The sequence below is a fragment of the Apium graveolens genome, chromosome 4, assembly GCF_009905375.1.
Source record: "Apium graveolens cultivar Ventura chromosome 4, ASM990537v1, whole genome shotgun sequence".
Classification (NCBI taxonomy): domain Eukaryota; kingdom Viridiplantae; phylum Streptophyta; class Magnoliopsida; order Apiales; family Apiaceae; genus Apium; species Apium graveolens.
Genome location: NC_133650.1, coordinates 70,502,266 through 70,526,694, shown reverse-complemented (window position 1 = coordinate 70,526,694; position 24,429 = coordinate 70,502,266). Strand labels below are relative to the sequence as shown.

Here is a 24,429-nt window from a genome sequence, read left to right as displayed (position 1 = left end):
AAAAAATACTCAAATCAATTCGGCAACATGTAATATAATACAATCATGCTGCCATGTCAAGCTACTACGGCATGTTATTATCAGCTATAAATTCAAAAAGAATGCCAGGGAAAAAATTTCTTTCTGGAGAAGATTTTGATACAAAAAATATGTGTAGCTTGTGCAAGTCAAGTATAGCCATTTTTTATCTACATATTTAGGGCTCTCTATCTGACAGATCATAATACCGTTGTACAATAATGAAAAGCCAAGGCATACTTACTATACTAAAGTTGTCTGCAAGGCGTTAAACAACATGATCTGATGCTAACAACTGTTAATACAAGCATTTTTGACAATGCACAAAGGAACTTCATTCCTAGTTGGCCACTAAACGGAACGGCCCATACTACACCATCGGGCTTCAGTACAGCTGACATTTGCCGGTTCCAGCACAAACTGAACACTCATCGGCATCCCCAGCAACATGGCCCAAGCAATGTTGAATTCGATCATTCACAACATCCTGCAATTCCGGATCTTTTAAGCTTATAATGATTTAGTAGAAGCCTTAAAATATATTTTTAATCTTGCATATTTTTTGACATGTAAAATAGTTTTCAATTTCTTCGAGTTACAATATAAATATCATCAAAATCTCTACTACAGAACTGAAATTATAATCTACAGAAACCAGTGTTATTAAATTTGGAGCTTAAAAGGATAGGGAAATCCTTATAATAAGCAATAGATCTTAAAGATATTAAAGAACTGCAATGAATCATAGGCTACACTACACTTTGTGATTTTTTTTTAACATAGATACATAAAGATAATGTATCACATAGAACTTTACCACAAGTAGCTCATGCAGTCCAAGAGGTGCAGTTATCATATATGATACACCTGGATGGTCCTTTGCAGCTTCAGCTGTCAATGAAGGAATATCCTGTAAAACCAGTTTGGTCACAGGGCAGCAGAAGTGTCATTCTTTTTGTTATTATGGACTTCAAAATAATTGCGCAAAAGCCTGCCTAGACACGAGGTAAAAATATTCAAGTATGCATATAATCAAGTGGTAACAACAGCTTCTTTTTCAATAACAAAAGTATATATGTTTACGATTACAAGATTTACACATTCCTATCGTAATGGTATATTTCATTCTTACTGCAAATTACCTGGTGCCAATGTCGTCCAGGAAACAAGAAAAATGGGCTCACAATAACACGATTGACCCCTTGATTCACACATGAAGCAAAAGCGTCTTTAATGGATGGTTCTGCCAACTCCTGATTATTCCAAAAACATAAGAAGAGCTGTCAATCTGATTTTCAGGAAGAAAAAAATACCATATAGCCAAAATTCCATGCACTCCTCGAAGAAAACACAAAGCAGGTCATTAATCAGCATGGCTTTGTAGAATTAGGTAGATCTTGTCAACTTGTAAATTGTCAATTTTAAAATAAGTTAAAGCTTACACTTAAGACCAAAAAATTGTGGGACAACTGAACTAGTAAAATAAATATGACAGTCATTTACACTGGTGTAACTAAGATGCAAAACAACTGGGGCACAATTTCATGATACTTTAATGTCAATTTACAAACTTAGCGCCTTGGATGAGAGGACTAGATGAATAATTTGTTCATTTGTTACCATCTAAGCTACTAAAACCTTTGTGTGATGCACAGTTATAGTCTCTGTCTCAAAATCTAAGGAGGCATAATGTTCCCCCTACCCCCGCTTCCACCAATGCATACATAATATACGCCACTTACGCAATTTAGTATCATTATCGCCTCTTTTACTTACAATAATTTAAAACATTAGAAGACACTAGGAAAAGGAACATTTACCATATGAGCAGGCTCCACAATCGGGTACCCAGTTTTATCTTTAAACATGATCACAAACTCATCTGAAAACCAAATAATAATTTACTAACAGTATTTAATTTTCATGGAAGAGAAATAAGAAAAAAATATCTTACCTAGCATAAGATTTGACTCCTTCCTACGCGAACCATGATCAACAATAATGACACCGTCTTTGCTGCCAATGCCATGTGTCCCCTGTCTATAACCGCCATTCGAAGAGGCGAAAAACAATCTTGTTGGTACATTTGCCTTTGGATTATTACTTAAGTCAACAAAGCTTGGAAGTGCACGTCTAGAGTTTGGTCCAGTTTGTCTAAATAAACAGCTAGTGTTTCCCGAAAAACAATACAGGGATGAAATTAATAAGATGTATTAATATATACAATACACGTTCAATTAGAGATTGAATTGAACTAAAATTGAAGCTTTGGAGTGTGCACAAGGAGATATGATTGAACTCGTGGTATGAGCTCGAAAATGTATAGAAATGTATATAATATTAAAATTATTTGGAAAGAGGGAGGGGGGGGGGGGGAGAGAGAGAGATACCTTTTGGATTTGAATTGAGAAGATAGAGACGATGAGTCCATTGAAGATTTGAGAAATCTCTTTGTTTCTTACTATTTTTGCCAACCAGAGCGCTCAAAGTCCCAGCTTCTCAAATTTTGATAAGCCACTTACCCGGTGCGGAGGTGCCGTTGTGTTCTCAAATTTTGATAATAAATTCTAATTACCATTTGATCCTTCAATACATATGTCGTAGCTCATGTATTAGCAAGGGCGACGTATTCTGTGTCAGACTTGCGGGAGTGGGTTGGTACTCCCCCTGAGTTTGTTCTTGAGAGTCTTGTGTATGATTCAATTTAAGTAATGCAAGTACATATGTGTACGAGTATTATACTTTTTATTTTGTATAATTTTTTACAAAATAAAGAAAAATGATAAATTGAAATCTATAAATGTAATTTTAGTAAGCGTGTAAGTGCGTGAAAAACCCGAAAGAAATTAGTGCATTTTTCAATGGTGTCCCAAAAATTCAATTTTAGAACGGGTTATTCCAAATTCTCCTCCAACACTAATTTAAATGGTGTGATCCAAATTTGGATCGGTGAATCCAAATTTACTTTAGTATAAAATAATAATTTTATTATTTTTGTAATATTAGTTTATTAGATTTTAAATTGATTTGTGACTAATTAATGAAAATTAATGATATTTATATGTTAATTAAAAAAATGAATGTGTTTTTAGTTAATTAAGTATTTAATTTTTATATTTTTTTATGCGGATTAAAACATTATCTTTGATTTAATTAATTTATTATATATTATATAAATAGTTAATGACATTTAAACATTAAATTTAAAAATAAAAAAGTATAATATGATATTTTTGTATTATAAAATGTTCAAAGTGATTTGAATCAAAATTTGGATCACGCTGTTGGAGTTTCTCACAAATTTTGATCAGAGTTTAGATTAGTTAGTGATCCAAATTTAAATTTTTGGTTCAAAATTATTGGAGATGGCCTTAAGACATTTATTTTGGTAACTACGGAGTATTAATAATAATAATAATAATAATAATAATAATAATAATAATAATAATATATTGTTAAAAGTAATAATAATCTTTACTAAAAATAATAATGAACCAATGTATATAGTTTCTTAGTTTGTTTAAGATATATTTTATGCACAATTCTAATTTGAGATTTAATTATCGATAATATTTATCACATCTGCATGGAATTGTTCAGAAATCGATTCGACACGATTTTATTTTGAAAAATCGAGTACTCAAAACAGAGAGTACTCGTAATGAGTACTTGGATTACTAATCATATATCACTATTTTATTAATTTTAGCTCTCATATATTAAATTTATTTATTCAAAATTTTGTGTACATGTATTAAAACTTATATATTATTTTTTGTTAGATAATATAAAATTATACAAAATACTAATAAGAAATAAAACATCTAATTAATAATAATAATTTAATAACACACTATAAATAATATAGTTGAAATATATATATATATATAAGTATAATAAGATTCCACGAACCATTTTAGTAAATGTGAATACTTTACAAAAAAAATAAAGACATATAACTAGACCGACCTGCTATAATAATTTCAATTTCACATTTGATTTTTTTGGGATAGTTTTAAAAATTAAGAAAGTCAAATAGGGTTTGACCTCGAGTACTCACAGTCAAAATAGAGTTTCGACTGGTTCTTTATAAAATCGATTTTGAACCCAATTACTCGAAAATCGGATCAGATGAGTGGTTAAAAACGAGTACTCGGACCGAGTACTTGGCCGACTCGATAATTTTTAGAACACTACTCTATTAGTATTTGTGCCCTACAGACAACACTATTATATTTTGTATATAACATTTGAATTATTAATGTTTATGTTCTATTGGTTATTCTCTTTAAAATTTATTATGTCTTAATATACTGCGATAAAAATATTAGACTAATAAATGTCTTTGGAATATGATATGAACTCCATATCTCTAAGTACATGACTTGAAAATGAGATTACGAGAATAGTACTTATATTCCCAAATATCCCACATCGAGTATTATTATTAAGGGAAAATAATAATGCATTAAGATCAGTGTGTTTGTTGACTAATGATCCCATCTCACTGATCATAGGTATAGTGATCTAAGGTAGAAAACCCAGGCACGTGTAAATATACATGGTGCTGAATAGACCCAATGTGAGATTTTACATGTATGTTTTGTCATAAGTAATTCTCACAATGATAATGATGTAATGGTACTTAGACTTGAAATCATTACATTTTTATATGATGATTGATATATTTTGATTACATTAAAAGTTACCTTTGATCGGGTAATGATAAAAGTGGATTTCGGTTATATTATGATTGAGAAATATGAATGATCTAGAAAGAATTTAACCCTCCTATTTTTTGGAGTGATATTATTAGCCTATTGTGTGAGCTAGACTATGAAATGTGTTGGATATATTTGAGATGTCATGTCTAATATGTTTAATATTTAGTTTTCAGATCTTAACTAACAGGAAATATCAGTACTTACTGGAATCAGGACTTACTGGAAGTCAGGACTTAAGGATATCAGGACTTAGATTATCAGAAGATAATATCAAAAGATGGATATCAAAACTTAAGTACTGGAGGACTAACAGTTAAGGAAGGAAACTGATTCATAAGAAAGAAGATCGAGACTAATACAAGAAGAAGATATGCATGGAAAGAGTTAGAGGACTAGAAGAATTATATAAGATATCTGGTTGATATATTTTAGGAGACATAATTATATTCCATATCAACTAGAAGTTATCTTGTAACTGTGTGTCTATATAAACACAGACATAGGTTTACTCTATAAGAGTTACGATCATCGAGAAGATCATATATTGTAACCTAACAGCTCTCGTGATATTTGTTCATCACTGAGAGAGAACAAATCCATTGTAACAGAGTTTATTATATCGAATACATCTGTTTTCTGTTACTTGTGCTTTAAATCGATTTGATTGTATTCTACATTGTATTCAACCCCCTTCTACAGTGTTGTGTGACCTAACAAAATGTGTGGTGCCGCACTCAAACGTTGATTTGAAATGATAGTCTACTCATTTATTAAGGAAACCTGGATTAAACCATGAAGATGATGACACATTACATGCCTCAAGTTTAATATATAATTTATGGTTAAATAGATTATATTACATTGAACATTATTCACGAAAGATTTAATCGGATCACCGATTTAATTATTGTTACTTGGTTAATAATGATGTATTACTAGATGGTTCTCATTATTTATATTTTTAATATGAGATATTAAATTTATTGTCAATGTAATAATAACCTAAAAGCTCGCACAAAGAAAGTTTGGAGGAATATTTAATTTAAATTCGTAATAAAATTAAATATGGATTTTTGAATTATTTATCATTGATTAAGTTGGACTTAGTTAATCGATAAATGAAATTTGAATTTATTATTATTAAATTAGTAATTCAGTTGTTTGATTATTAAGTGAGGCCTAATTAGACACAAAGTTGGAAATTCAGATTTATAAAATGTTAAGTGGCATTTATGTCCACTTGGAGCGTCCTATAAAGGCTTGAATTGGTGTTTTGTACTCAAGTTATTTGTGTTTTTGATGTGTTTTGTAGTGTTTTTGCATTTCAGTCATAATCAGGGATCCAGGTGATTTAGCATTGCTTTGATGTTAAAATGGTGTTTGGAAGGTGTTATGAATATCGCTTGTGCAAAGACCGTCGAGAACCATCAATTAAAGAGAAGAAAAATCAAACGTTTTTCCAGAAGGACTGCGCGCCCGCGCTGGGCTAGCGTGCGGCCGCGTCAAAAGTACAGAAGGTCAGCGCGCCCGCGCTGGTGAAGCGCGCGGCTGGGCCAGGTCGGGATGAAAGAATCCCGATTCCCTTACAATTATGATTTATCGGCTTCTAATCTGCATGGGCTGCTATATAATGACAACTTAAGATCGTTTTTCAATAATAAGACATACCAGAGCTTAAGGAGAGATCAACGAGAATACCTATAGTATAATTCAACCGAGGCGAAGAAGACCTAGTTTATTCTTGTGATTCTTTGTTCTAAGTTGTAATCTTGGATGCTCGTTTCTTGTTTGTTGAACCTATACTCTTGTTACGTACTTGGTTTATTATTTATTCAGTATAAAGACTACGTTTATTATACCATGCTTTCATTGGAATCCACGTTGATGATGAGTCTGATTATGAGCTAATCGTTATCGTGGGGTTCTAGCGGATTTATTTATGGATTTGTTTTGTAAATTTGTTTCGCTACCTTAGTGTGTGGTGATTGTATGATAACCTAGTATTGGTTGTGCTTATTCGTCTTATGAGCATCACGAACTTATAAGATAGTGTGTTAATCTCTATTGAAGCGAAAGTGAATATAGGGGTTTAGAACTTGCCATGCTAGCATAGGTTCATGTATTTGATATGCATGATTCGTAGGTAATTTTAACCATCTTGCCCTATGTAATCATGATAGATAACTTGTACATTAAACCGTTATGTTGTCAAATTCTATAGACATGTAGGGTCTCAATATAATTGGTGTCTATTCAGCTTCGATCTCTTTTGTGGATGTCTGGTAGTAGGGTATTCGTATAACGAAAGTTGGCGTTTACTAGTTTCGTATTATCTGATTAGTATCATCACCATTTTATGCTAAGGTTAAGAACAAAAAGGCTATTGAATGAAGTAGTAATGAAGTTAGAATACTATGTTTGTGTCATATAGTAATCAATTCCTTTTAATCTCTTAGTTAATGTTCTTTAGTATAATCGTTTAGTTAATCTTAGTTATACACAACCTCAATTTGTTATTCGTCTTAGCATTGAATAATAACCATACCATTGTTGCATAAGTGCATTAATTGAAATTAACCTAAACCAGTCTCTGTGGGAATAACTAGAAATAATTCTATATTACTTGTGATCGCGTATACTTGCGTGAATATTAGCGCGGGTTTTCGTCATAACAAGTTTTTGGCGCCGCTGCCGGAGACTCGATGTTAATTTTTAGTTCATGTGTTTGTCATCAGTGGTCGTTAAAGTTTATTGATTGGGACATTGTTATTACTTGTTTCCTTGTTGTGTTTCAGGCACTCTAGCGAGCGTGTATGCATACACAGCTGAAGATATCTCATCTATTGCCAAGGATGCAAAGGTAAGGCATTTGCTACATAGTGCCATTGATAATGTCATGTCAAATAGGGTAATTCAATGCAAGACTGCAAAGGAGATATGGAATGCTTTGGAGACAAGGTGTCAGGGAACTGATGCAATCAAGAAAAACAGGAGGACTATACTCACTCAGGAGTATGAACACTTTGACTCGAAAAGTGATGAGTCATTAACTGACTTATATGACAGATTTGTCAAACTCTTGAATGATCTGTCACTGGTGGATAAGGAATATGACATTGAAGATTCAAATCTAAAATTCCTTTTAGCTCTTTCTGAAAGTTAGGATTTGAAAGCTACTATTATAAGAGATAACTATGTTCTTGATGAAACTACTCTTGATGAAATTTATGGAATGCTCAAAACTTATGAACTTGAGATGGATCAAAGAAGTAAGAGACATGGAAGAAAGTCAAGAACAGTTGCTCTTAATGCTGAGGAGGAATCCCCCAAAGTGGCTGTCTCAAAGAAAGGAAAAGGAAAGGCTCTCATCATAAAGTCTGATTCAGAATCATCAAGTTATGATGATGATGATTCAGAAACTGAAAGTCTACATGAAATAGATGCTGATGAAGAGATGATGAAGCTGTGTGCTCTTATGGTGAAGGGTATCACAAATATAGCCTACAGGAAATTCAGAAGAGGAAAGAAGTTTTCTAGGAAAGGTAGAAGTTCTGATAAGAAGGGCTTCAGAAAATCTGAAGGCAAAGGGGGAAAGTCTGACAGAGGAGATTACTTAAATGTCAAATGCTACAACTGTGGTGAGAAAGACCATATATCTCCTGACTGCAAGAAAGGAAATAGTGACAAAGGAAAGGCTCTTGTCACAAAGAAGAAAAGCTGGATAGACACTTCAGATTCTGAAGATGAGGAGAACTATGCCTTGATGGCAAATGCTGATAGCAGTTCTGATGCTGCTGAGTTAAAGGTACCTCAAACAACTTATGCCTTTCATACTGATGATATTACTGAGTTGAGATTATATCTTAAAACCATGTTTATTAGCTATAGAGATTACACTTTAACATGTGAAAGATTAACTTCTGAAAATCTTGCTTTTAAAAAGAGGAATGATTATTTAGAAAAAGAGTTAGTTATGTTCCATCAAACTCAGAAGGATAGAGATGATACATTCTATGTTAGAGATAAAGTGCTAAAAATGAATAAATCTCTAAAAACTGAGTTAGAAAAGGAGAGAAAGATTATCAGGACTTGGACTAACTCTGGCAGAGCAACTCAGGATATACTAAGTAGTAGAAACTGGAAAGAGGGCTTAGGTTACGGAGATGAGAAAAGTGAAAAAGGAACTGAACAAGTTAAGCCAATTATTGTTAAATAGACTACTAAGCCAAAGGTAAATCCTGTTAAATTTGTAGCTAAAACTGTAAAGTCTGATTCTAAAAAGATGAAAGATATTGAGACAGAAGTGATAGCAGAGTCAACTTCTGACAAATTAGAACAGGATAAACCTACTGAAGTTAACATAGGTTTAATGACGAGGAAGCAGCTTAAACATAAGCTGAAAGAGATTACCAGTGTAAACAAGGTAAAAGTAGCTAGGAAAAATAGGAATAGAAAGGAAAGTGTGAATAAAAGTAACAATTATATGCCTGTTCCTAATGCTCTTAGAAAGAAATGCTATAACTGTGGAAACTCTAACCATCTGGCTTCTTTTTGCAGGAAGAATAAGAATATAAACTCCTTACCTCCTAAGTCAGGAGTTAAGAGTCAGTCTGTTAGATTTAAGCCACAAAATCCTTGTTTTTATTGTGGTAGTATATGGCATTCCATTTATACTTGTAAGGAATATCATAGTTTGTACTATGATTATTATCAGATAAAACCTTCTTTGAAGAAAGTTGCTTTAATTTCTTCTAGTGTAAAGTATGATGCAAAGTCTGATACTATTAATACTGATAAGAAAAATGTTAGCATAAAATCTGATGTTAAATCCGCTGCAAATTTTAACAAACTTAAAAAGGCCAAAGGATCCAAGCAAGTCTGGGTCCTTAAAACTAACCATTAGTGGTCTTTGTGATTATAGGGCAACATGAAGAACATCCTAGTTCTGGACATTGGATGTTCAGGACATATGACTGGAAATAAAGCCCTACTATCAGATTTTGTGGAGAAAGCTGGCCCAGAAGTTTCTTATGGAGATGGCAACATTGGAAAAACTCTGGGATATGGCAAGATCAATCTTGGGAATGTCATCATTGAAAAAGTAGCTCTTATCTCAGGACTTAAACACAATCTGTTGAGTATAAGTCAAATATGTGACATAGGTTATCATGTGGATTTCTTTGAAGAACACTGTGAAGTTTTAAGTAATTCAACAAGAAAAGTGGTTCTGAAAGGATACAAGCATGATAACATTTATGAAGCCAGACTTTCAACAAGTACTGATGGTTCTGCAATCTGTCTGTTGAGTAGATCATCAATTGAAGAAAGCTGGAATTGGCACAAGAAACTCTCTCATTTAAATTTCAACAATATAAATGAGCTTGTAAAGAAAGATCTTGTGAGAGGACTTCCAAAAATAGTATTTGCTCCTGATGGCCTTTGTGATTCATGTCAGAAGGCAAAACAAAGAAAATCTTCTTTCAAGAGCAAAACTGAGTCATCAATTCTTGAGCCTTATCACCTACTGCATGTTGATCTATTTGGTCCAGTCAATGTCATGTCTATTGCAAAGAAGAAATATGCTATGGTTATAGTGGATGAGTTCACAAGGTACACTTGGGTGTACTTCTTGCATAAAAAGACTGAAACTGCATCTACCCTAACTGATCATGTCAAACAGCTGGATAAATTGATCAAAGATTCTGTTAAAATCATAAGGAGTGATAATGGCACTGAGTTCAAGAATTCAATCATGGAAGAGTTCTGCAAAGATCATGGAATCAAACAGGAATTTTCTGCACCTGGAACTCCACAGTAAAATGGAGTTGTAGAAAGAAAGAACAGAACTCTCATTGAAGCTGCACGAACAATGCTTGATGAAGCAAAGCTACCAACCTATTTTTGGGCTGAAGCTGTGCAGACTGCTTATTTTACACAAAATGTTACACTTATAAATAAGCATGGAAAAACACCATATGAGATGGTGAAGAAGAAGAAGCCAAATCTGAAATACTTTCATGTATTTGGTTGCAAGTGTTTTATTCTTAAGACTCATCCTGAATAACTGTCCAAATTTAATCTAAAAGCTGATGAAGGAATTTTTGTTGGATATCCACTTTCCATAAAAGCCTTCAGAGTCTACAATTTGAGAACAAGAGTTGTCATGGAATCTATCAATGTCCCTTTTGATGATAAAAAGATTACTGGACTTGAAGATTTCGATGATCATGATCAGTTGAGATTTGAGAATGAAGATTTAAATTCTGATTCTGGAAATTCTGATGACTTAAATCCTGATCCTGTAAGTTCTGATGGTTTAAGTTCTGATGTCATTGAATCTGTGGTAACAACTCCAAAGGAAAATGCACCTGTCCAGGGGGAGCAAGCTGAAGAACCTACCACATCTCAAGACTCTCGAGAAGCATCAGAACCTGTCACTGGCTCTTCAAGTTCTGATTCATCTAGTTCTGATGAGCCAAATTCTGATAATTCTAGAAGCTCTGATTCTTCAACTCCTGAAAAATCAAATTCAATTTCTGAAGTCTCAGAGAGCATAACTACAGGGGAGCATCAGATACCGATGGAGACATCATGGATCATGGGGGAGGATCCAGTTCTAGAGATCAATTTCCATCTGCAATGAAGTGGACTAAAGCACATACACCTGATCTAATCATTAGAGATCTTGAAGTAGGTGTCAGAACTAGAACTGCAACTTCAAATGAATGTCTCTATCATTCTTTTCTATCTCAGACTAAATCAAAGAAAGTGGAAGAAGCTCTTCAAGATCCTAATTGGGTGCAAGCAATGCAGGAAGAGTTAAATGAATGTGAAAGAAATAAAGTTTGGACCCTAGTGCCAAGACCAAAGAATAAATCAATTGTTGGTACAAAATTGGTGTTCAGAAACAAAACTGACAGTGATGGCATAATTACAAGGAATAAAGCAAGACTGGTTGCTAAAGGCTACTCTCAATAGGAGGGTATTGATTATGATGAAACATTTGCACCAGTTGCTAGATTAGAAGCCATAAGGATCTTTTTAGCTTATGTTGCTCACAAGAAGTTTAAAGTCTTTAAATGGAGGTAAAAAGTGCTTTTCTCAATGGAGAATTGGATGAAGAGGTATATGTTGAACAAACCTCCAGGCTTTGTAGATCCTAAATTTCCCAATCATGTCTACAGGATTGACAAAACACTTTATGGCCTTAAGCAAGCTCCAAGAGCATGGTATGAGACTTTAGCTCAATTCCTTCTGGAAAGTGGATTTCACAGAGGCACAATTGACAAGACCTTATTCTACCTCAACCATGGAAAGGACTTACTTTTGGTACAGATATATGTTGATGATATCATATTTGGTTCTACTAATTCCAAACTGTGTGAGAAGTTTGCAAAGCTAATGCAGTCAAGATATCAAATGAGTATGATGGGAGAACTCAGCTATTTTCTAGGCCTTCAAGACAAGCAAACTGTAGAAGGCACTTTTATCTGTCAATCCAAGTATACCAGAAATTTACTGAAGAAATTTGGAATGCAAGATTGTTCAACTGCATCCACTCCCATGACCACTGCAACCAAGTTAGATAAGGATACTGGTAAATCAGTAGATATTACTAACTACAGAGGTATGATTGACTCCTTACTCTATCTAACTGCAAGTAGACCTGATATCATGTATGCTACCTGTCTTTGTGCAAGATTTCAGGCTGATCCAAGAGAACCTCACTTATTAGTTGTAAAAAGAATTTTCAAGTACCTTAAGAGTACAGCTGATCTAGGATTGTGGTATCCTAGGGAATCATATTTTAAGCTAATTGGTTACTCAGATGCAGATTTTGCAGGATGCAAAATAGACAGGAAAAGCACTAGTGGAAGCTGCCAATTTCTTGGAGGCAGATTGGTTTCTTGGTTTAGCAAGAAACAAAAGTCAATTTCCACATCAACTGCAGAAGCAGAATATATTGCTTCAGGAAGCTGTTGTGCACAGATTCTTTGGATGAAGAATCAGTTACTGGATTATGTGTTAGAATTTTCTAAAATCCCTATTTACTGTGATAATCAAAGTGCTATTGCTATGACAGGTAATCCAGTTCAACACTCAATGACAAAGCACATCAGCATTAGGTACCATTTCATAAGGGAACATGTGGATGAAGGTACAGTGGAATTACATTTTATTCCAACAGATCAACAGCTAGCAAATATCTTCACAAAACCACTATGTGAAGCTACTTTTATAAGATTGGTAAATGAACTTGGAATGGTTTCAGGTTCTTTCTCTAAATCTGCTTAGTTTTGTTCTCATGCATCAGGCTTTATGATCAGTGTTTACAGATTGTATTATCTATATATAACTGTGCTTAATTTGAAAATTCGTTAAATGCTGATTGTTATATGATGCGGATTTATATACTCAGATAAGTGTTTTGAATGTTCTGTGGCTATTAAATCCAATGAGAATAACTGTGCTAGATGCTAACCTAGTAGTCTTTAACATACTAGAAATCCCATGTTTGAATTAGTTGTTTATGTGGAAACTCATTAACACAAGCAGATTCTGATATTGAGCTTAGTCAAGTTTACTTTGTGTATCTTATTACTAAGTTACAAACTAGATTCTTGTTTCTTATCTGTCAAATTCTGTTGTTAGTAAATCTTAAGAATGAACTAAGTGCAGATAAGCCTCACTTATAAATAGAAAAGAAAAGAAAAGAATAAAAGTCAGGTACTCCTTTGAGATCTAGAGTAAAAATGTGAAAGGGAAGACCCAAGTGCATTGCTGGTATTAAGTAATATGCATTAGAAAAGCAATTTTTTTTCTTGGTGACTTTTCACACTCTATGATTATTGGAGAAATACTCTGATTACATCATAAATTCTGATAAGCAGTCGTGACTCACTTACACTGAGAAGCCATTGTAAAAAGGAATTTCAAAAGATTCAAAAAATGAGCACAAACAGTTGAGGTGGACTCTTGCATAAATTTGTTCTATAGTAGACTTCATGATTGATGACAGATTTTAAGCACTTTTCTTAGTTATGCCTTATTTCTAAGATGTACTGAAGTTTATCAGACTTTAATCTTTATCTGATATTTTGCTAAATGCACACACTTTCACTCCATATGAATGATGAAAACTACTGTGGTGATTAAGTTGTTTTTGACAAACAGTTAAGTGTCATTTGCATAAATTTTGAGGACAAGTTCTGATGGACGTTCTGATGATTAAACTCTGAAGAAAACAAGTCAGTATTTGTATGAAAAATCATAGAAAAAGATATTCACTTTTCGAGTATAGAAGCCATGTTCAGATGACTGTTAAAATCTGATATAAGTTAAGTTCTGATATTAAATCCTGATGGAATCTTTGATGCTTACGTGACATTTTTCTTTACTTGACTTATTTGTGGTAAAATCTGAAACAGTCATATTTAAATCAGAATAAATTTGGGTGAGATAAAAACAGTCATAATCATTATGGGTTAGTGGTTAACGTGTATGTCTTGAAAAACTGTATGTGCACAGTAATTGTTAATTATTTCCCGTGCCCATTAACTCTTGCTTTAGATCTTTTACTGACTGTTATTATTACACATCAGTCTAGGGAGTCGAGGGATCATTATTTTTACTTGTAATCGTTAACCAGTCCTCGCGTCCCTGGTATTCTATTGGCTATTTAAACCGACTATTCATCTCAGCCAAAACATCTTTCATATTCTCACAAACTCAATCTCTTTTTATTCTCATCAATAAAAATGATTCGTTTCAACTTGTTCATGAACTATGAAACTTTCAATATCGAGTTGAGTTGTGATGATTGGCAACAGGAATGGCATGTCACCACCATTCCTGAAGAACTCTGGAACTCAGTTCCACAAGAGGTTCACATAGACCTCTTGTTCTTTTCGATGGAATATCACCTCCATCTTGATCGGTTGGAAGAGGAAAGGAGAAAAGCTCTCCGTCAGCAAGAACGGATCATCCGTCTTGCAGTGCTCTTCGTCAACAGCAGAAGGAGCTAGTCGATAGGTCTTCTTAGACTAGGACTAAGGCTGTTGATGTTAAGAATCTTAGAATAGGACTATCTTGTAATTTTTGCATGTAATTGATAAATTTCATGAAATGTACTCATCTGATATATTAATGAAATTTCCTTTAAATTGCAAGATTAACACCTTTGTATAGATTATGTAGTAGCATATAAGTCATGTTGACTTTAATTAGATATGCAGAATAGGTTGATTAATTGTACATAGATGATGTCTTGTAATTCTGCATAAATGAAATGAAGTCAAGTGCCAAATAGCTACTCGACGGATGATCAACAAAGCTACTCGACGGATGATCAACAAGGCAACCCGACGGATGATCATGTACCCGATGGATAATCAATTCAAACATCTGTTGACAGTGACAACACAGTCACATGCGTCGAGTGTATGCAAAAGGAATGTGGCGGCCTATTCAACTGGGTTTTTGAGAACAAAGAAGAATTTCCATTTTCATGCTATTATGAAGATATTCAAAGATGCTGGAATAGAGTAATGAAGTAACATAGTATTAGACCTAATAGATTTTGTTTTATTATCTTGTCTCAATACTGTGTAATCTTGGTGATATATAAACCAAGAGTAGCAATTAGAACAACAAGAAGACTAAGCAATATATTTTCTCAGAGAAACAATTGTAAGTTGTATCCTTAGCATTTCTCTATAAGTTTAGTTGTTCATATTTGTAAGCAGCTGTGAGCTATTCAAGCTTCACAGAGTTCTCTTGATATATATAAATATATATATATATAGTGGATACATTCAAATCCACCAGAAAGTTTTAAAGACTTGTGTTTTTATTACTTTGTGTATTGATTCATATTTAACTTGTCATTCCGCACTTTGCAAATCAAAACACTGTCATATATATTTTAAGTTAGAACATTTTATAATTCAGAAAAAGTTTCAAGAATTCCATTCAACCCCCCTTCTGTAACTCTTGTTGCATTGTTAGGGACTAATAATTGATATCAGAGCAAGCTCTTGAAGAACAAAGAGTTTAAAGATCACAACAAACAGCAAGATGAACAAGAAGGATGTTGGAGTCAAGATTCCTTTTCTGGACAAAGATAATTACCATCACTGGAACGTAAAGATGCATCTCCATTTACTTTCTCAAGATGAGGCCTATGTGGATTGCATAGAGAGAGGCCCCCATGTACCAATGAGAGCTGCAACTGGAAATGAGCCATCAGTTCCCATGCCAAGGCATGAATGGTCATATCCTGATATTGAACAAGTCAGGAAAGACAAGAAGGCCATGAATATTCTGTTCAATGGAGTTGATGGTGACGTTTTTGACAACATCATCAATTGCAAAACTGCCAAGGAAGTTTTGGGATACAATTCAGATTATCAGTGATGGCACTAAACAGGTTAGAGAAAACAAGATGCAGTTACTAATTCAGCAATATGAGCACTTCCACATTGAAGAAGGTGAAACTCTCACTGATATCTTTAGTAGATTTCAAAAGCTACTAAATGCTCTAAAGCTGCATGGAAGAGTCTACCAAACCAAAGATTCTAACCTCAAATTTCTGAGATCCCTACCAAAAGAATGGAAACCAATGACAGTCTCCTTGAGAAATTCACAAGAATACAAGGGGCTCACACTAGAGAGACTGTATGGCATTCTAAAGACTTATGAGCTTGAAATGGAGCAAGATGAAAGAATGGAGAAAGGGAGAAAGAAAGGAGGGTCCATTGTACTGGTTGCTGAGTTAGAGAAAGAGAAGGAGATGAAGATAGAAGCTGTTGAGTCTACTTCAAAGGTCTGTGAAAACAAGGGCAAGGGGCTGGTAGCATAAAATGAAGATTCTTTGAGCCAAGATGATATGGATGACATTGATGAACATCTAGCATTTCTTTCCAGAAGATTTTCCAAGCTCAAGTTCAAGAAGAACTTTGGAGCAACTAAGCCAAGTAGAAACATGGTGGATAAATCAAAATTCAAATGTTTCAAATGTGGCTTGGCAGAGCACTTTGCCAGTGAGTGTAGAAAGTCAGATTCCAGCAAGAAGAAGTTTGAGCCTGTGGATTATAAACAGAAATATTTTGAGTTGCTCAAATAAAAGGAAAGGGCTTTCATTACACAAGAAAATGACTGGGCAGCATATGGTATGGATGAGGATGAGGATGTCAGCTATGTCAATCTAGCCCTAATGGCCAAGTCTGATGAAACAGAGACAAGTTCTTCAAGTAATCAGGTAATCACCACTAACCTTGCACATTTATCTAAAGCTGAGTGTAATGATGCAATAAATGACATGTCTACAGAATTAATCATTTGCGTGTTACACTTAAGTCTCTCACTAAGGAAAATGCTAAAATCAAAGAAAACAATTTGTTTTTAAGTGAGAGGAATAATGTCTTAGAGTCTCAGTTTATTGAATTTGAAAAATTGAGAATTGATTGTAAGATTGCTAAGAATGAATTAACTGAGTCCTTGAAGAAAGAAGAGATTTTGAAGAAGCAGCTTGAACGAGAACTGGAGGTGAATAAGGCATGGAAAACATCTAGAGATGTTCATGCTCAAATCACCAAAGTTCAAGGTATTGAGTCCTTTTGTGATGCATCCTAGAAGAAGAATAAGGAGAAGCTGGAATCCAATTTGGTTGAAGGATTGCTAACAGATGTGGACTCGACGGATGATGAAAGTCATCTGTCGAATAATCTAAAGGATTATCCGTCGAGTGACATAAATCCTCATCTGTCGGCTATAAGCAAACCTGTGAGTAAATCCAAACTTGTCAAGTTAAATGAAAAATATGGATCAGTTTCCAAAAACTTCATTTCAGAAGAATCTAGTCAAGTGAGGAAGGAGAAGAAAGTGAATGTTGGTCATCTGTCTATCAAGCAATTGAATGACAGACTAGAAAAGATTGAGCTTAAAACAGAGGCTAAAAGGAAAAACAAGAAATGATAAAGTAGGGATTAACAAGCATAACAACTACACTCCTGATAAATATGCTCCAAGAAAAATCTATGTTAAGTGTGGTAGTGTAAATCATCTGTCTGTTAATTGCAAAACTGCCATGCCTACTTCCATATCTGTGCCACCTCTTTTTCCCAACATGAATGTCATGCCTTCTATGCCTATGAATGCTATGTCTACACAAAATATGAATGCACAATTTGCTAATATGCCATTTGCACCTAATCCTTATTATGCTGCATTTAGTATGCCTCAAATGCCATTTAGCATGCCCTACTGGAATAACATGTTTACTAGTAGCATGCCATTTCCTGTTAATCAAAATATGCATGATAATTCTGTTGTAATGAATGGTTTCAAAGGTCCAACTCAAATGACTAAGGATGAATCTGATATCCCCAAGTCAAATGAGATCAAACCTAAGAAATAGAAAAAGAAAGCTAACAAGGCAGGACCCAAGGAAACTTGGGTACCAAAATCAACTTGATTTGATTTTAATGTGTGCAGAGAAACAGAAATAATCTGTGGTACTTGGACAGTGGTTGTTCAAGACACATGACTGGTGATTCTACCCCGCTCACAGAGTTCAAGGAGAGAGCTGGCCCAAGTATTACTTTTGGAGATGATAGCAAGGGTTATACTATGGGATATGGCTTGATTTCAAAAGACAATGTCATCATTGAGGAGGTTACCTTAGTGGATGGTCTCAAGCATAATTTGTTGAGTATCAGCCAGCTGTGTGATAAAGGCAATTCAGTAACCTTCAACTTAGAAGCCTGTGTTGTGAAAAACAAGAGAAGCAACAAAGTGGTTCTCACTGGAGTGAGAAAAGGGAATGTGTACTTAGCTGACTTCAACTCATCAAATGCAGAATTTGTTACTTTTCTTCTCAGTAAAGCAAGTCAAGATGAAAGTTGGCTATGGCACAAGAAGCTATCTCATCTAAACTTCAAGACCATGAATGAACTTGTAAAGAAAGAACTGGTTAGAGGCATTCCTCAAGTGGAGTTTTCTAAGGATGGACTGTGTGATACTTTCCAAATGGGAAAGCAAATTAAAGCATCATTCAAAAAGAAGCTTGATTCAACGATTGAAGAACCTTTGCAACTGCTACACATGGATTTATTTGGACCAGTCAATGTGTTGTCCATCTTAAGGAAAAGATTTTGCCTAGTAATTGTAGATGATTTCTCAAAGTTCTCTTGGACATATTTCCTTAAGTCCAAAGATGAGGCTAGTGAAATCATCATCAATCACATAAGGCAAGTCAACAATCATCCTGATTTCAAAGTTAGAAGAATCAAGAGTGATAACGGAACTGAGTTCGAGAATTCTGTCATGAGAGCATTTTGTGAAGAAAATGGGATTTTGTATGAGTTTTCAGCAACAAGAACTCCACAACAAAATAGAGTAGTAGAAAGAAAGTACATATCACTTATTGAAGCTGCAAGGACAATGCTTGAAGAATCTAAGTTACCAACATATTTCTGGGCTGAAGCTGTAAATACTGCATGCTACACTCAGAATATTTCTCTGGTTTATCAAGCAAAATGCATGACTCCCTATCAATTGTTCAAGAACAAGAAGCCAACTCTAAATTTTCTTCATATCTTTGGCTGTAAATGTTATATCTTGAGAAATCAAACTGATCAGAATGGGAAATTTGATGCTAAAGCAGATGAAGGAATTTTTTGTTGGATATGCTGTTGGTAAAGCATATAGAGTCTACAATCTGAGAACCAATATTGTTGTGCAATCAATACATGTTGTGTTTGATGATAAAAAGATTGAAGGTCTACAAGATGGAGATTACCATGAAAGCCTCAAATTTGACAATGTGGAGATGGTTAGTGATGACAGTGATGATGAAAGTGATCAAGAAATAGTATCAAAGGATAATGCAGAAAAATCTACTACCAATGAAGCACAAAATTCAATATTTGTCGAGTTGCAAAATGCTTCATCCGTCGGGAGACAATCTGTTCTATCCGTCGGGAGACAACCAGCTTCATCCGTCGGTACTCAAAATTCACCATCCGTCGGGCCATCAAAAGAAGCTGAAGGTCAGAATAGACCACTTACAGAAAGTTCCCCTTTCTCAAATCAAAGATCCATTAACTCAGGGGGAGTTTCTAATAATCAAAACTCAATCACACATCAAGACAACAATGAGGCCTCTTCATCTAGAGCTAATCTACCTCAACAAAGGAAATGGACAAAGGATCGCCCCTTTGAGCTCATCATTGGTGACATGTCTTCTAGAGTTCAAACAAGGAGACCAACTCAGGAAGAATGTCTATATATCAGTTTCCTATCTAAGGAAGAACCAAAGAAGGTAGAAGAAGCTTTGTTGGATCCTGGTTGGATTTTAACTATGCAGGAAGAGCTAAACCAATTTGAAAGGAATAAGGTATGGAAGCTGGTACCCAAGCCTAAAGGAAAGAATCCAATAGACACCAAATGGGTATTCAGAAACAAGATGGATGAAAATGGTATAGTAGTCAGGAATAAAGTCAGATTGGTTGCTAAGGGCTACTGTCAATAAGAATGAATAGATTTTGATGAAACTTTTGCTCCTGTTGCAAGACTTGAAGCCATCAGAATTTTCTTAGATTATGCAGCCCATGCCAATTTCAAGGTCTATCAAATGGATGTCAAAAGTGCCTTCCTGAATGAAGATTTGGAGGAGGAAATCTATGCCAGTCAGCCTCCTGGTTTTGAAGATCCAAATTTTCCTGAATATGTTAACTATCTTTTGAAAGCACTTTATGGACTGAAGCAAGCACCTAAAGCCTGGTATGACACTTTGTCAAAAAAATTTTTAGAGAATCACTTCACTAGAGGTACTGTAGACAAAACTTTATTCTTTAGAAATGTTAATGGCTCTAGCATACTTGTTCAAATTTATATAGATGATATTATTTTTGGCTCTATAGATGAGAAACTTTGCAAAAAGTTTGCCAAATTGATGCAAAGTAAGTATGAAATGAGCATGATGGGAGAACTAACTTACTTTCTTGGTTTGGAAGTTAAGCAAGTTAGTGATGGAATATTCATTAGTCAAACTAAGTACATTTATGATCTTTTAAAGAAGTTTGATCTAATGGATTGCACATCTGCAAAAACTCCCATGGCCACTGCAACTAAACTTGAATTAAACACTACTAAAAAGTCTGTGGATATTTCAAGTTATAGGGGCATGGTTGGCTCACTTATGTACTTAATAGCTAGTAGGCCAGATATAATATTTGCTACATGTCTTTGTGCTAGATTTCAGGCTGATCCTAGAGAATCTCGCTTAGTAGCTATTAAGAGAATTTTTAGATATCTCAAGGGAACACCAAAACTTGGCATTTGGTATCCTAGAGATTCTGGTTTTGATCTAACTGGTTATTCAGATACAGATTATGTAGGTTGCAGAATTGAAAGAAAAAGTACAACAGGAACCTGTCAATTTCTAGGAAACAAGCTTGTGTCCTAGTTCAGTAAAAAGCAAAATTCAGTTTCTACTTCTACAGCTGAAGCTGAATATATTGCTGCTGGCAGTTGCTGTGCACAGATTCTGTGGATGAAAAACCAATTGCTAGACTATGGTCTACAAGTGGAAAGAATTCCAATTTTATGTGATAACATAAGTGCAATTGCCATCACTGAAAATCCAGTACAGAATTCAAGAACAAAGCACATAGACATCAAGTACCACTTTATAAGGGAACATGTAATGAATGGTACTGTGGCACTACATTTTGTTCCAAGTGAAAAGCAGCTTGCAGATATATTTACCAGGCCACTGGATGAATCCACCTTTTCAAGGTTGGTAAGTGAGTTAAGTATGCTAAATTACTCTTGAATCTTTACAGATAATTTGCAAGTTGTAAAGTAGCCAGAAATTTAATTGATTTCTCAGTCTTGGATTTACATCTCGACGGATGATCATTATCCATCGAGTTTGATCATCCGTCGGTATACATTTTGTTAATTAAATCAATTACTTTTCTGAAATATTTTATGTCTCGACGGATAACTGATTTATTCTCATTCGTCGAATTGTCTTATTCTTAGCCGTTGATTCTCTGACAGTTTGTAAGCATAACACGACGGATAATTGATGGAATTTTTACGGTTTATTTTTTTTAAAAAAAAGGCTATTTTGGGCAATTCTTATTGGTTACTTTATTTTACTTTTTTTTTTACAGTTATTTTTGAGATAGTATAAAAACATAATTCATTTTCACTGCTTTTCTTTTATCATTCTCAAATCATCTGCTCTAACTTCTCTCTTTCTCAAAAGCACTTACTCTCTCTCTATAAGTTTTTACTCTCTAATAATGGCACCAGTCGTAAAGATCATGTCTCAAACTGGATTTATCTACGAGAAGAACAACTTTACAGCTTTAGTGAACAAGGGAATTCAGCAGTCTGGGGACTACCACAAAATGATGGATTTTGTGAAGAACTGCAAACTCAACTATGCCATGTTGGAATCACCCACCATTTACTGTGCGGTTGTTGAACTAATATGGACGACTGCAACATAAAACTCAACTGATAAGACTATCACTTTCACTATTAAAGGTAAGGAATTATGTGTTAATAGTGATATTGTTAAAGAATATTTCAAAATTCCTGATAATACTGTAACTTCTCCACACACAGACACTGGCATTGTTAATATGCTTAATTCAATGGGCTATTCACTATCTACTTCTAAATTAAGTGAGATTAGGAGATTGGGTCTTAAGAAGGAATGGAGTTATTTGTGTGATGTAGTTACTAAGGTATTTTCTGGTAAAATTAACAATTTTTATTCAGTTAATATCTCTATGCTCAACATGCTTTACATGCTAGTAACTGATAAATTTTTCAACTTTAGTGATCTTGTTATAACTGAGTTGGGGTTTAAATTAGGGGAGCTAAATAAGAGGGGTAAAAATGTTTACTATACTAGATTTTTAATGATGATTGCTAACCACCTCTCTGAGGATATTGTGCTTGAGAACCCAACCAACAAATTAGATTGTTGGGTTCAAGAAAGGAGAATCATTGCAGATTTGAACAGGGCAAACCATCACAAAGAGGTGCCACTCTTCTATTTTCCAGTTATGGAGGCACCTCAAGTAAGTAAGGTAAGTTCAACTGTCTCTACTCTTCTAGCCTCACAAATTTCTTTGCATTCTAGTGTAGCTATGGCAACTGTATCATTGACCCAACATTTGCCTACCCAAGCTGCCAAACCCAAAATTTTAAAAACAAAGACAAAAAAAGCCCCCTATGGTGTCTCTCAAAAGATGTCAGTTGCAAAATCCACCAAACCAAAATAGGGGAGTGTGAAGGTGGGTAAGAAAGGTGGGGGACAGGGTGAACATCAAAGAAACCCTAAGGATAAGGTTGGAAAGGTGAGTGTTTCCCAGCCTAGCCACACTGCAGTTTTCCAACAAACTGCAGTGCTAAATAAGGATATAAGCTCATTACTAGTTGCATCCTCCCAAAAGGATGTGACTATTGAACAAAGCTCTCAGCCAAGAGCAGAGGCCAAAAGGGTAAGGGACACAAGTTCACCCCAAACTTACACTAGAAAAAAGAAATCAAAGACCCTTGGGGATGCACAAGGTTCACACACTATGCAAACTGGTGCTCAAGATACAGTCACTGCACTTTCTCAAAGTCAGGTTGATGTGGCTCCAATAAATGTGGAGTCAGAGCCAAAATCTCTAACAATTGAAGCCCCTAAAACACCAAATTCTCCCACACACTCTTTGGATGTTGACATGATAAACACATCACTTCCAAATTCTTTATCTTTAACTCTCTTGGAGAAGCCAAAAATCCAAGCAAGTGAGCATCATCTTCTAGATGATTTGTTGGCTCACTTGCCATTTCTTTCTGAAACTGTTGAGACATCTATGCCAAAATTATCATCAATCTGCACAGAGTCCACAATAGTTTCCACTCCAAACTCATTCATTTCTACTCACTCGATGGATATTGTTCATTCATCGAGTAGTGATTGTATCCCGACGGATAAGCTTAACAGCAGTTATCCATCGGATAGTCAAACTGCTAACCCGACGGATATCCCTTATCTGTCGAGTGTCTCTGCACAGCTTCAAATTTCATCAATTATTACAAGTGCAGAAGAATTAGTAGTAGTGCAATCACTCCTAGGATTGAGGGAAGGGGTGAAATGAGTGAGAGTATGGGTTGCTCCCAGGAAAAAGGAGAGGAAAAGAGTGAACAAATGCAATCTATTTCTTCAGGATTGGAAAAAGTGAGTGTGAGGAGTCCCACCTTAGATGGTGAAGGTGAGGATGTGAGGGTGGGGAGCCAAGGTGAGACCTTGATGCAACAAAAGAGAGATCAAGAGAGAAATGCAGGTACAGGAGTGATAAGGATGGAAACCATTGCAAGTGAGTCAATGAATGTCAATGATGCAGAAAGGGAAAGACTATTTCAGCAAGAATATCAAGCTGTGATAGATTCCATTTCCCTGGATGCTGAGACATTTACTCACCCTGTGACATCTTACCAAACTCTAGTTGTACAGGGCAATGAGGAGGCTGAAAGATTGTTGAAGTTGGTGCACACTACACAATCTTTACAAAGAGCAAAGGATGCAATCACTGCCATACCTTCCAACATTGGCAGTGATTTTGAACTGGATGAAGCTTCTTTTGGGGAAATTGATGGGGATGATGAGGAA

The 24,429-nt window shown here is 34.9% G+C and overlaps 1 protein-coding gene across 1 annotated transcript; it reads right to left on the bottom strand.

The window, feature by feature from the left end:
• Positions 1-152: 152 nt before the first annotated feature.
• On the bottom strand, positions 153-2,653 carry LOC141716770 (sirohydrochlorin ferrochelatase, chloroplastic). The gene is made up of 6 exons (XM_074518954.1): positions 2,409-2,653; positions 1,973-2,184; positions 1,839-1,900; positions 1,161-1,271; positions 836-928; positions 153-505 (listed from the first exon to the last, which is right to left on the bottom strand). The coding sequence occupies exons 1-6, from the start codon at positions 2,447-2,449 to the stop codon at positions 404-406; spliced, it is 621 nt and encodes a 206-aa protein (XP_074375055.1). The 5' UTR covers positions 2,450-2,653; the 3' UTR covers positions 153-403.
• Positions 2,654-24,429: the final 21,776 nt, after the last annotated feature.